This window comes from Gouania willdenowi, chromosome 21, assembly GCF_900634775.1.
Source record: "Gouania willdenowi chromosome 21, fGouWil2.1, whole genome shotgun sequence".
In the NCBI taxonomy this organism is placed as follows: Eukaryota; Metazoa; Chordata; class Actinopteri; order Blenniiformes; family Gobiesocidae; genus Gouania; species Gouania willdenowi.
In genome coordinates this window covers 27,301,400-27,316,002 of record NC_041064.1, presented here as the reverse complement: position 1 = coordinate 27,316,002, position 14,603 = coordinate 27,301,400, and the positions used below count along the sequence as shown (strand labels likewise).

The window sequence follows — 14,603 nt, the reverse complement described above, 5'->3', positions numbered from 1 at the left end:
ATCTGACCTGTGTCCATAGATCTGAGAGACCTGCTGGGTTCATACCTGACTAACATCTCACTGATGTATTCTGGACCAAACCCATTCACAGATTTATACACCAGCAGCAGAACTTTAAAGTCTATTCTGAGGCTGACTGGGAGCCAGTGTAAAGACTTTAAAACTGGAGTAATGTGTTCTGACCTCTTTGTTATGGCTAAGACCAGAGCTGCAGCGTTCTGAACCAGCTGTAGCTGTTTGATGCTCTTTTGGGGGATTCCTGTCAGATGACCATTACAATAGTCCAGTCTGCTGGAGATAAAAGTATGGACCAGTTTCTCCTGATATTTCTGAGTCATTAAACCTTTCACTCTGGAGATGTTCTTTAGGTGGTAGAAGGCTGTTTTTGTGATAGATTTGATCTGATGCTGAATGTAAGATCTGACTCAATATCAGAACACCAAGGTTTTTGACTTGGTCTTTATATTTTAAAGATCGAGACTCAAGATAATTGCTGACAGCAGTCCTCTTTTCCTTGTTACCAAAGACAATCACCTCCATCTTGTCATGATTTAGTTGAAGGAAGTTTTCACTCATCCAGCAGTTTAGTACTCCACAGAGCTCACTGTAGAGTCTCCCAGGGTGAGGGGGGTGAGGGGGCTGGGTTCTTCCTGAAGTCTGCTATCATCTCCACTGTCTTTAAAGCGTTGAGCTCCAGGTTGTTCTGGCTGCACCAGGACACCAGCCGGTCTGTCTCCCACCTGTAGTCTGACTCGTCTCCATCAGAGATGAAACCGATGATGGCCGTGTCGTCTGCAAACTTCAGGAGTTTGACCGACTGGTGAGAGGAGGTGCAGCTGTTGATAATGGCACTGTTCCCAAAGTACGTGAGTTATATTCATGGTTTTCCAGATTTTTTTGTAAAATTTCCAAAACAAACTTGTTTTTGTGTATTAAAATAAAAAACAGTATTTAGTACAGTTAATTCCAGAGAAGTGGAAAATGAACATTGCAAAACAGTTCGCATGAAATTAACAGACGAACTGATGAAGCTGATTAATTTTGTTTAAAATTGTCTTTCTCCATAGCAGCTTATAAGTTGGGTCAGACATAAGTTGGGTGTTATCTATAGCACTGCTTCTAGCCCCACATACTCTACAACCGAGAGTGGTCAAATGTCTATTACAATCATTTATTGAGTGAGTTTCTTCATTTGTCAGTCAGGGACTTATTCATTTTGGCTCTGAACACTGTCTTCTTGAGTGTGGATTGGCAAAACTGCCTGCCCTGAGCAAGTTACAGCTTGCACTGTCCAAGTGTCCATGCTAGCTGTCTGTGCTCGCCACAACATGTTTAGCATTAAGCTGGTAGCGGAGGCTACAAAGCTCCAGTGATCGGAGCTCTTTGTACACAACTGGTCTTTTGTTTTCCATCCAGTGTTATTATTATATAATATTATTATTATAATTAACACACATTAATTAATTGGTTGGTTAGTTGATTAATTAATTAAAAGTAGGTAATTAAGTTGCTTTATTCACTGAGCAACTTAAAGTCCTGCAAAACAACACATTATACTACATTTTAAATAGCTTCCCTGAGAGATCTGGCAACTGTCAGATTATGGACACTGATTTTAGGAGCGAAAGTTAAGTATTGTTAAAATGTTAGCTTATATGTAAATTGCTTAGCAGTTAAAGGATCGCTTTTTGAGGGAATGTAGTGTTAGTAAATGCTTACACACACACACACACACTGAGGGTGTCGACAGAGGTCATTGAAGATAACGACTATAATGGAGCAGTAAGCAAAGATGAGAGGACACAGGGCCCTGGAAATGACCATCATCCGGCTGATTAATTATTACAAGGAATACCAGCCAACTAGAGAAGCCCACATTATTGTAGCCCACACCACTTTTGAATTTTGAACTGTGGATGGAAACACGACACAAAAAGATGGAGTTGGATAGTCAGATGTCTTTTGCATCCACAGCAGGTTGCTGTGAAGGAACCAGAGAAACTTGATTCAGTTTGTAGCTTTACATGTATCAGGGTGATTGATTATGACATGTATCAGGATTATTGATTACAACATGTATCTGGGTTATTGATTATGACATGTATCAGGATTATTGATTACAACATGTATCAGGGTTATTGATTATGACATGTATCAGGGTTATTAATTATGTTAATAAATCTAGGTTTAGGGTTAGGGTAACAAAAACATATAATCTACACGGAGACAGATTGTAGTCTAAATGGTCAAGTTTTTTTATTGTTTATGCCTTGTGTCCACACGGCAATGACAATTTGGAAGCCGAATGCAATCACTTCTGAAAACAGGTTCCAGAGTAGGAAAGTCTGTGAACGCCACCCGCTGGGGCACCGTATGGACGGCGTATACGCATACTCAGCAAACAATGATGCCATAGCCCCACCTCTCTCTTAACCCGCATGCGCAAACTCCCACAACAACAGTAACAATGGCAACAAAGCAGAAGCTCTACTTGTCGACGATCTACAAGCAAATCTCCTGTCCTGTCTTTCTCTCCATTTCTTTCCTCTTTTCTTTTGTATGTACTACTTTTTTGTAACACGAGTTTTATGCGCATCCTTGAGTGTTTTCTTCCTCTGTATTTGCGGCACAGTAGATGCCACAAGACGTATTACTGCCTTCCACTGGTCTTTAATGTAACGACTCGATCCTCTGTACTTTCCAGTGTCATGCTAAAACTGCAGCACAGCCTTAAAAATCATCTGGTGGTTCTCTTTATGACCAAATAAGGAAAAAAAATGTAAAAACCTCCACTCCTAATCCAGATATGTTGGCAAATAGATGCAGCCTTTCTCTCTGTCTTCTTCCCTGTTTTGGTGTATTTCTGTGGCAGCGTTACAGCGCCACATAGAGCCCTGGTATGTTTACTACAGAGTTTTCTGCCTTTTTGTGTGGCTGCACACATAATTACCCATTTTCATTTTAGGGGAAAGCGTTTTTGTTTTGTCTCCATGTGGATGGGGCCTCTGTCTCACTTCTGCATAAGTTGCTTAGGGAACGCCCAAACAGAGGCGCATTTACGGTACCTGGTCTTATACAGTGTGTGTGCACGGTACGATTGGTCAGCTGTCCATAGATGTGAATGATTTATGTTTTCTTTAAATTACACTGCCTTATGTGCATCATTCAGTGAAGGATTGGTATTTTGTGTTATATCATAAGAAATTGTTCTATTAATTTAATTAATACAATACTTTGTTTATTATAAAAATTCATTTTCCCCCATTACGTAATGTGAGTGGGAGGGGTTTGGGCTATAAAAGGAGCTGTTTGTGAATTGTAGGGCAATCTATCCCTGGTTGCAGTGTGGGTGACATCTACAGGCCAAACTCATGGTTGGAATAAGATCTTGTGAATCTCAGTGAACGTTGAGATGTTTTTCTCTTTCTTTTTTTGTAAATAGAATGGGATATTCATTTTATTCTAACTGTTTGCACTTTTAAGATAAACTGAAAAACTTCAACTTCCAGACTTTGCCAGAGTTTATTTGTGACCCAACAACAACCAGTGCGTGTGGAGCAAATATCTCCCCAACGCGGTGCAAGTTCGACCTGAAACTCGGTCAACAGGTTCCAAATACCCCAAGTGTGTGTATCTGTTATTTTGGAGTAATTTGGTCATTTCAAAATGTTTATTTTAATTTTATTTCACTTCTGGACGGCCCCGAAATGAAAGCTATTCAACTTTTGACCTCAGGGTGTGAGGGGGCGCTAGCGCAACATCTATATCTATTTCACTGCACAGCTCCTCACCCGAGCAAGAGTCACGTGTGGTCAGCCACTGGTGAATCTTTTGTGGATAACTTTCCCAACTCCATCTGGAAAACTGCGGATTCTCTGTGGTGCCGTGCATGGACGCTAAGCTCTGACCACTCGGTTCAAAGGTAAAAAATTATTTTTGTTTTTTAAAAAAAGACAGCCGAATTGTACATAATACTTTAATTTACTTACTCACTCATGTAGTTTGGAGCTATACGTTTTGTTTTGTGCAGTTTTGTTACTTTTTTGATTGGCGCTACAATGTCTATGGAGTTTGGTTATCAGCGTCTCAAACATTTCACGGGAACACACACACACACACACACAAGGTATTTATTTATTTAGAATAAAAATAAAAAATATACTAAATGAGTAAAATAAAACACAAAAAATGCACAAAAAGACAACTGAAAGAATAAAAAATACACATGACTCCGAAAAACATACATTACAGAAAAATACAACAAAAATTTGAAAATGACTCAAATACGCAAAACTAAACATTTATACAAAAAATAACAGAAAGCAACAAAATTACACAAAATGACTCCAGAATCACACTACAAAGGCAACAAAAAACTATAATTATACCAAAAATGCACAAAAACACAACAGAAAGATAAACAAATACACATAATGACTCCAAAAAACATACATTACAGAAAAATACACCAAACAAAAAAATTTAAAAGTGAGTAAAAAAAAAAACAAAACAACAAACACATTTATCATGTTCATGTCCCATAGAATTAAACCAGGGAAATCGCACACGCTGTTTTATTTTGCGTATTTAACGTATGTACACCTCTTTGTACATCCAACCTTCAAACACATGCTCATTTGGCCATAATTAACTCTCCTTAAGCTCCCACATGAATGCATACTTTCGACAGGCATTGTACTAGTCTATCTGAAAAGCCACTGGTGAATCTTTTGTGGATAACTTTCCCAACTCCATCTGGAAAACTGCGGATTCTCTGTGGTGCCGTGCATGGACGCTAAGCTCTGACCACTCGGTTCAAAGGTAAAAAATTATTTTTGTTTTTAAAAAAAAGACAACCGAATTGTAAATAATACTTTAATTTACTTACTCACTCATGTAGTTTGGAGCTTTACGTTTTGTTTTGCGCAGTTTGGTTGTTTTTCTGATTGGCGCTTCAATAACTATGGAGTTTGGTTATCAGCGTCTCAAACATTTCACGGAACACACACACACGGTATTCATTTATTTAAATATACTAATACTAAATGAGTAAAATAAAACAACAAATGTACAAAAAGACAACTGAAAGAATAAAAAATACACATGACTCCAAAAAACATACATTACAGAAAAATACAACAAAATTATGAAAATGCCTCAAATTACACAAAACTAAATATTTATACAAAAAATACACAAAATGACAAGAGAATCATACTAAAATGGCAACAAATAACTATAATTATACAAAAAATGCACAAAAACACTACAGAAAGATACACAAATATACATAATGACTCCAAAAAACATACATTACAGAAAAATACAACAAAATTATGAAAATGCCTCAAATTACACAAAACAAAATATTTATACAAAAAATACACAAAATGACAAGAGAATCATACTAAAATGGCAACAAATAACTATAATTATACAAAAAATGCACAAAAACACTACAGAAAGATACACAAATACACATAATGACTCCAAAAAACATACATTACAGAAAAATACATCAAACAAAAAAAAAAATAGAAATAAACCAGGGAAATCGCACATGTTTTATTTTGCAACCGAAAATAAACTCCTTTTCTTATTTGGAGATGATGACGTTTCAAAACATGAGTTTAACCGTACGCTACTGAGACCGGACGGACCTCACCCGGCAGTGATTGACGGCAATGGCTGCTGTGTTGAAAGCTACACATTTCTCTGCAGCGCGTGAGAGAGAAAAAACATATATTGCAGAAAAATATACCAAACGACAACAAAAATATGAAAATTACTCAAAATACACTAAACTAAATACTTATACAAAAAATACACTAAAATGACAACAGAAATGCACAAAACTACACCAAAAAAACAAACTAAAATACACAAAATTACTCCAGAATCACACTACAATGGCAACAAAAAACAATAATTATACAAAAAATGCACAAAAAGACAACAGAAAGATAAAAAATACACATAATGATGACGTCAAAAAACATACATTACAAAAAAATACAACAAAAATATCAAAATGGCTCAAAATACATAAAATTAAATATTTATACTAAGAACACATAAAACTAAATATTTACATACAAAAATGACTCCAGAATCACACTACAATAGCAACAAAACAATAATTATACAAAAAATGCACAAAAACGCAACAGAAAGATACAAAAATACACATGACTCCAAAAAGCATACATTAAAAAAAAATTCAAATGGAAAAAAAACCAACAAACATTTATGCACAAAAAGACAACAGAAAGATACACAAATACACGACTCCAAAAAAACATATATGTTACAGAAAAATACACCAAACAAAAAAATATAAAAGAGAAGATGAAGTCATGCACATGTCCCGTAGAATTAAACCAGGAAAATTGCACCCGCACATATACCCCTTATGCTCACACATGAATGCATACTTCCGACGGGCACTGTATTGGTCTACCTATAAAAGCAAGGAACGTCTGTGTGTGTGTGTGGAGCAAATATCTCCTCGACTCGGTATGAGTTTGACCTAAAACTTAGTCAACAGGTTCCAAATACCCCAAGTGTGAGTATCTGTTACTTTTTGCAATTTGGTGCAGCAAAACAGTCAAAACATTAATTTTATAATTACGGCTCCTTCGGTAAGAGAGCGGTATTGAGTGCTCTACTTCCGGTTCCGGGTTCATGATGTCACCGTGTCGCAGTTTGGGTAAAAAAAAAAAGGTCGATATTAAAAACTTTTTTGTACCACTAAAAGTTAATATTTCATGGTTATTTAATATTATCCCCGTGATTCCAAACTTACTTTAAATCTCGGGTCACAGACTTCACTTTCTCCTTCGTCTCTATGACGAAGGAGGAGACGGTCATGAGCCGATTATATCACAAACAATCTGATTTTTCAGACAGAGGAATGTAACGTTTTTGTAACATTTTGGATCCACTATGATTATTGTTTTTTGTTCTGCGCAACAGTGAGTGTTTCTTCTTATATTCTTCTATGTGCTAAGAAAGATGCTAGCAGCTACAATGTAAACAAACACACACACACACCACACATGGCTGATGCGCGTGCTTGCGTGCACTACATCGGAATGTACATGGTGAACGCACACAGAGCCGTTGAGAGAGAGTTGCGACTTTGGTGCTGCAAAACGTTTATTTTTCATGGTACTTTCGGGTCTCTCTGTCTCTCTTCTTTTTTTACGCATGCAACACACGCACACGCGCACGCACACACACACACTCATTCTTTTTTTGTATTATTCATTTATAGTTACTGGTATTCTCATTGTATTATTATTATTGCTATTACCTTATTATTTTATGTTGTTATTGTTTTTATTGTATTATAGTATTATATTTTCATTATATTATTTTGTTATTGTATAATTTTACGACTATTGCATTAATGTTATTGCTATTCTTATAATTACCATTATATTCTTTTTTCATTATTAATATTTTTTATATAGTTACTGGTGTTCTCATTGTATTATTAGCATTGCTATATTATCATTATATTACCTTATAATTATTTAATATTGTTTATTATTAGTATTGTTTTTAGTGCAATACTATATTATTTTGTTATTGCAATTATACCACTAATATCATTACAACATTACTTTTATTACTATTACTACTTTCACTATTAATATTATATCCCTATCAACATATTAATTATTATCAGGGCTCTACACAAACTTATCCAGTGGTGGCACTGGTGTGACAAACTTTCTCTGTTAGTCGAGGGGTTGTACAGCATAGACATACATGCTGATGAATAGATGACTTAACTGGTGTACCGTAGTTACTGTCTCTCTCTCAACAACCTGCGAAGGATTATGTGCAATAAGCGCGCACGTGTGTGATAGATAACGCACGGAGCAGAGGGCTGGCACGCACGCAAACGCACGCACGCACACACGCACACAGTATTTATAATAAAAAATATACTAAATGAGTAAAATAAAACTAAAAACTAAACAATATTTATACTATAAGTGGACAAAATGACAACAGAAATGCATAAAAATATACAAAAAGGCTCCAAAAACACACAAAATTACTCCAAAAAACATACATTGCAGAAAAATACACCAAACTAACATATGAAAATGACTAAAAATACACAAAACTAAATATTTATACAAAAATACACAAAATAACAACAGAAATGCACAAAACTACACTAAAAAAGATACAAAAATACACAAAATGATTCCAGAATCACACTGCAAAGGCAACAAAAAACAGTAATTATACAAAACATGCACACAAAGACAACAGAAAGATACAAAAATACACATAATGATTCCAAAAACATACATTACAGAAAAATACACCAAACAAAAGAATATAAAAATGAGTAACAAAAACAATAATTATACAAAAAATGCACAAAAACACAACAGAAAAATAAAAAAATACGCAATTATACCCCTTATGCTCCCACATGAATGCATACTTCCGACGGGCACTTTACTAGTGACACTAATTATAAGAAAGCCCACTAAAAAACACCTAGTTCACCATAACAAAACAGAAAATAAAACTAACAGGAATTCCAAAATTAAAAAAAATGGATGACTTTAAACATGATCTGAAAGGAGAAAGGGAAACTAAATAGTCTGATTTAAATCATAGTGCAAACTTTTTTGCTTCTACTCTTTGTGATTTAATAAGTAAACACACAAAAATCTGTAGAAGTAAACCCCAAGAAAACTCTGTTTCCTGATTCAACAGTGACATCCTTCAGCTCACCAAAGAGTGGGATTTTGCACTTAAAAGCTAGTTACTAAAACCAATACAGATCACTTTATTTACACTGGCATAAGAAACAAAGTATTGTTTGAACTGCGGAAAGCTAAAACACATTTTTTCACCTAACTTATTAATGGCCAATGGCAACAATTCTAAAATATGTAACATATAAATAAACTAGCTAACACAAGTAAGCTAAAGTGCTCTGAATCATTAAACACGGGATGTGATGTTGAACTGTCCTTTGTGCCAAAAGATGATAGTCACATGAGGCTACCATTAGAAGTGGCGTGGGAGCTGTCTTCCAGATATGAGAAGGATGTAATTTGGGATGCATCATCAGTAGTGTTCCTTTGAATCATTGGGTGTTTCTGCCTTATTAACACTAGACATCCTCATCTTGCGTACCATACCTACCTCCCACTCTCTCTTAGGTTCAGCTTCGGGCCAGTTCACTCTCGGTCTGTGACTTTTGATCTTCTTTCTGAGTTCTCTTTGGCTGCTCTTAGCTCTCTTCCTATGGAGTTCTTTTTATCTGAACTGCTCTCCTAAGTGATTTCATTGTCATGATGTCATTCCATCTGCAAAGGAGTGGACACCATTCCTATGCCCAATCATGTGAAGCCTGGTTAAACACATAAACACAAAAGGGACTTCCAGCTGTGCATGGGTTGTTTTTAATCTGAATAACCCAGAAACACATACATCAGTCGCACTAATACAGGCAATCTGCTCGGATGCTCCCTTCTTCACCTGAGGACCCCTGCAGCCACATAGCTGCCCCCGATGCTACCTGTGTCCACCGTTTTTGTTTCAAAATAAAGGCTCTGTAGAGTGTCATACACAGTCCAGTTGTATACTAGGTTTAAGTTTTGTTTCTGTTTTCTAATATGATAGATGAAAACCAGTAGAATGATTGACATGACCATGAATCAATGACAATTGGGAGGGACATGGTGTGGGCAATCAGATTGCAGGGGGAAAAGGCCAGTCTCTATAGCATTTTTATAGACATAATTCTAACCCGAGCATGTTGAGATCGTAATTCATATACAACAACTTCCTTACCTTACTGCTAATAAGTAATAATTCTGAGGTTATTGAGGGAAAACTCTTAGTTAATGTCTTACTGGTTGTATAATAAGGCCATGCAGAATAGGGCATTAATAAATACTTAATATTGACTAATTAAGAGTCAATATGTTACTAATTTGCATGCTAAGAAGCAACTAATTAATGATTAAAAGGTGTTCCCTAAACTAAAGTGTTACCGTTTTTGGTAACACTTTTAAGAGAGGCATAGTTTGCCTTTGTTTATTAACTGTTCACATTAGTAGGATAACTTAAAGGGATACTCAACCAAAATTACAAAGGCAGCTAAACTGAAAGACTATTATAGACTATTACAACAATACCCCCCTCCTACACCTCATACAATTATCCCTTGCTTGTCTTATTCTTTTGATACTGGTTTTTGTTGTATGTTAGTGCTTTTCACTAACCTTTTCGATCCTTTTTTTCTCTTTGAGGCAGTGGTGGCCTAGTGGTTAAGGACTTGTAATCGGAGGGTCACTGGTTCGAATCTCACCTAGGCCATCACTGTGACATTTTAAGCAAGTCCCTTAACCCTAACTGCTCCCAGTGCGCTACACTGTGGCTGCCAATTACTCCTCACAAAAAGACAGACCTGGGGTCTGAAGGCCATAATGGCCAGAAATACTGTATTGTAATTGCTTGAATTTACTATTTTTAGGGTCCTGTTATGGCAATAATAATAATAATAATAATAATAATAATAATAATACATTTTATTTAAAAGCGCCTTTCAAAACACCCAAGGACACTGTACAGGGCAGTCATTAAAATAAACACAATAAAAACAGCAGAATAAAAACAAATATTCATCATCATATCGTCAAATGTGTGTTCATGTGTACAATTTGTCATGTTTTAATACATGATGACTGCATTACTCTTTGCACTTTTGAACAGCTGAATCATGTTAGATTAAGCAGTACAGATCGTATTGTACTCAGTGCAACACAGAGTCTCTGCTGAAGGCCAAACTCAAACTCACATGCAGATATACACGCACACACTATCAAGGACAGACAAGAGTGGCGTCCAACCTTCCTCATAATATACACGTCTTCATCATCCTCAAACGTTTCCACTGTTGGGCATCTGACTCCCTTCTTCTCCTCAACTCAGGGTGGAACTTTTTCTGTTATCTGTATAAAAGCTTAAGCTGTGAAACTGTTAGTTAGTGTGGGTCTTGCCTTTTTCCTCTATCAGGAGCCTTTTGACTATCCTCGTTGGTGGGCTGATTTTCATTCTTACAGGATGGAAGCTTCTTTTTTACTCCTTTTTTTTAATTTAATTTTATAATAAATCTTTTTTCTAAAATCATCAATGCTTCAACTGGACTCCATCATTCAACCAGAGCAATAAATCATGTCTCCAAATGAGGTCAACCGCAAATTTGCCATGACAGTCCGAATTGCAATAAATGATCATGCATTGCTGTCGTGAAAAGATTACACTTCATGTTGTGTTGACCTTCGACAGCATGTGCAGACAAAGGGGAAAAACAAAAAAAGATCCAGGGTGTTCCTTTTGACAGAATAGCATTAAAAAGTGGATTTGAGTGGACTCGCCTTCGGACCAAACTGTATTATCAATAATATTAAAATGAAAATTTGTTTATATACTGTACAAATATACCTTTTGCCACCTACTACATAAGTCCTTTAGTGAGTGAGCTCTGACCAATCATAATATTTGTTTTAATGCATATTTGATGGCAAAATTAATACATCATATTCATTTGTGCATCTTATTCATTAAATGTATGCTTACTTATAATAAGCATACATTTAATGCAATTTATAATCTCGGCCGAGAGAGACTCCTTTGTACCTCTTCATTTAGTTTAGAATAAATAATTTTTTTATTACTTCATCACCTTTTAGTCTGAATCTCATCATTTTCAACACAGAGCATTCACAACTGGTTAAAAACGAGGTAACCATAAAATTTGTCCTGACATATGATCCACTAAAAAGAAGTTTGTGATCTACTTTTGGATCTCGACCCACAAGTTGAAAAAGAAGGCATTACAGTGTGGACAATCAACTTTTTACTCACCACTGTCTCTGCCCCGGTCTCGGCGGTGGATCCGTGCAGCAGCAGCAATCTTCATTTCCAGCTGCTTGCGCTTGGAGTTGTCAGAAGGCATGGGATTGCTGTAGTGTGGCCGCAGGCGACACTCTCTTGGGCTTCTCACCGTCTCAGCCGGCTCACAGTCTGCATTCGAGCTGGAGCGCCTGCAGCCCGGGGCCCCAGGCTGAAGGACAGGGGAACAGGGGTTTAATATCTACGAGGATATAAGATGGGATTTACCATAAGACTGAAAAGAGGTGAGTCTTGCTGGGTGTTACCATGTTCATCATGATATTACAAATCTCTCATTCTCATGCATATCTGCACCAAAACTGCTCCGCTGCGTGACTTCACACACCTGCAGTCCAGCAAGTCCCACCGCCTCCGTTTGCTGCTCATCTGTCGCAGCAAGCAGAGGGCAGCAAAGACTCAGGAGATCACGCTATTTCACGTGCAATACATAAGTGTGATTCAATCATGAATAAATGCAATATTTATATGTAAAATATGATTTTGAAAACGCTCATATCGGGCCAACTGAGTCCGAATATGTGCTTGGTTTTCGGGTAGAATCCGAATTGCGGCCGCTAGAGCCGAAAGGCACAATTTTATTGCTTTAAAAAAAGTGATTATTTTTTCAAAAATGTGTTGACAGTGGACAGGTTTTATTACCCTGAGTCCGAATATGTGCTCGGTTTTCGGATAGAGTCCGAAAAGGGCCCGTTGGAGATCCCGGAAGGTCAGTGTTTTCCGGCTTGAACACGGGCTTATTTATTCCCACCACAGGATCGGATGCTCAATCTAAAAGATTAGTGAAAAGCACTAACATACAACAACAACCAGTATCAAAGGAATAGACAAGCAAGGGGTAATTGTATGAGGTGTAGGAGGGGGGTGTTGTTGTAATAGTCTCTAATAGTCTTTCAGTTTAGCTGCCTTTGTAATTTGGGTTGAGTATCCCTTTAAGTTATCCTACTAATGTGAAAAGTAAATAAACAAAGGCAAACTATGCTTCTTTTAAAAGTTTTTGGTAACACTTTAGTTTAGGGAACACCTATTAACCATTAATTACTTTCTTATTAGCATGCGAATTAGTGAACACTCAAATCCGACCCATACATGATTTTTTCAAATCCGATTTAGACCACTTTCATATGTGGTCCTGAATGAGATACAGATCAGATGTTTTTCAATGGGATCTCAGTGTGAATGGACAAGAAGGAATTAATGCGCATTTGATACGTTGACGTCATTTGTAACAGCTGAGTGCTGCTCTTCAAAAAAAAAAAAAAAAGCTGTGAGCTGCCATCTGGAGCAGAAAGGGACAGGTTTAGGACAGACTTGAAGCAACCAATACTGAATCAATCCTTTTACTGCACAAGAACATGGAATATCCTTATATTTGATACATGGTTTATGTAAATAGAGCCACTGTCTCAAGCGCACTCTGCGCACCTGTGTGTGTATGACGTGCGCAACGAGCGCTGATCTGTTCTGTGACATTAACTGTTTGTTAATGAAAGCAATGCTTACCACTAAAACAAGTGTAAAAAATGTTATTTGAGGAAAATAATAGGTTTTAACTGTTGGTTTCAGGTCGGGTTCTGTGAAAAAATACCTAATGCCTGTCAGTTTCACTTTTACTCTGTCGGAAGGTTCATATCATAAATGGTCTGTGTTTAAGAGCAAAACAGCACCACAAAAAGTTGGTTCGGGGTGTACTTACTCTTTAAGGGAATACACATTTAAGGTAAAGAATCGCGCTTTAAGGCTTAGGGTCAGGGGTTCGAACCCAGCCTAGGTCCTTTATCTTAAAGATGTTTTCTTGGGTCGTCTTTTCTGGACATCAAGACGACTCTGCCGACTACATTCCATTCAAAATCAATGTAAATGACGCGATGTCAAGCGCCCGTCACTGTCTTTAGAGCTGGAGGCTGAAACACTCCCCCTGCAGTGGCACACCAGGGCTACACTTCCTCAACTTACTGAGGCCAAATGAAAGTGGCATACTCCTTTTAAATTCTAAGTATATTTTGAGTGAACTCATTCTTCAGTAACTCCATAAGTTGATCATTTAAACCAGAAGTACAAGTGGAGCTGTCTATGATAAGTGCTGTAAACATACGACCGGAGAAGAAGTCTGCAGCCCTCTGAGTGCTGCCCACTGCTCTGCAGACACACCATTCCAAGGTCGTCACTGGAGCGATGAAGCGACCAAAAGGCACAACACTGTTCAAGTGACTCATCACGGGCGATTTAAGCGACTATAGTCGCTGAAGTCGCATTCTGCTTGAACGCACCTTTAGAATACAGTAGGCTCATATTCCAGAAACACCTGCTTGTTTCACCATTGGGGTGAAATAAATCGCTCTCTTCCGGCTTGTTGTAGTTCATGTTATCTTTGCTCTATTGATGATGGCTTTTTATTGCACTCGTACATGTAAGTAACTCAAAGTTTACATACATACAGCGTTGAATGAGCCACTTCATACCAGCTGTAATGGAACCGGAGTTTCCCATCGTGGGGTATGTTGACTCAGAGTTTATAGATAGACTCAGAGTTTGTTGAACCTCTTTTCTGGAATACCCCTCTGCTGCTGTAACTTTGTGACTTTGTGATTGTTACCCTGGATTTCCACTGGATCCGTAACTGCTTCGTACCTGCTACCTACCTG

The 14,603-nt window shown here is 37.2% G+C and overlaps 1 protein-coding gene across 1 annotated transcript in view; it reads right to left on the bottom strand.

Annotated features, from left to right (window-relative positions):
- Window positions 1–14,603, bottom strand: part of LOC114455222 (intersectin-2-like) — a 78,135-nt gene that overhangs the window by 50,644 nt on the left and 12,888 nt on the right. The window contains exon 3 of the mRNA XM_028436302.1: window positions 11,914–12,112. Within this exon, the coding sequence (XP_028292103.1) occupies window positions 11,914–12,112 (199 nt within the window). The remainder of the gene's footprint in view (window positions 1–11,913; window positions 12,113–14,603) is intronic.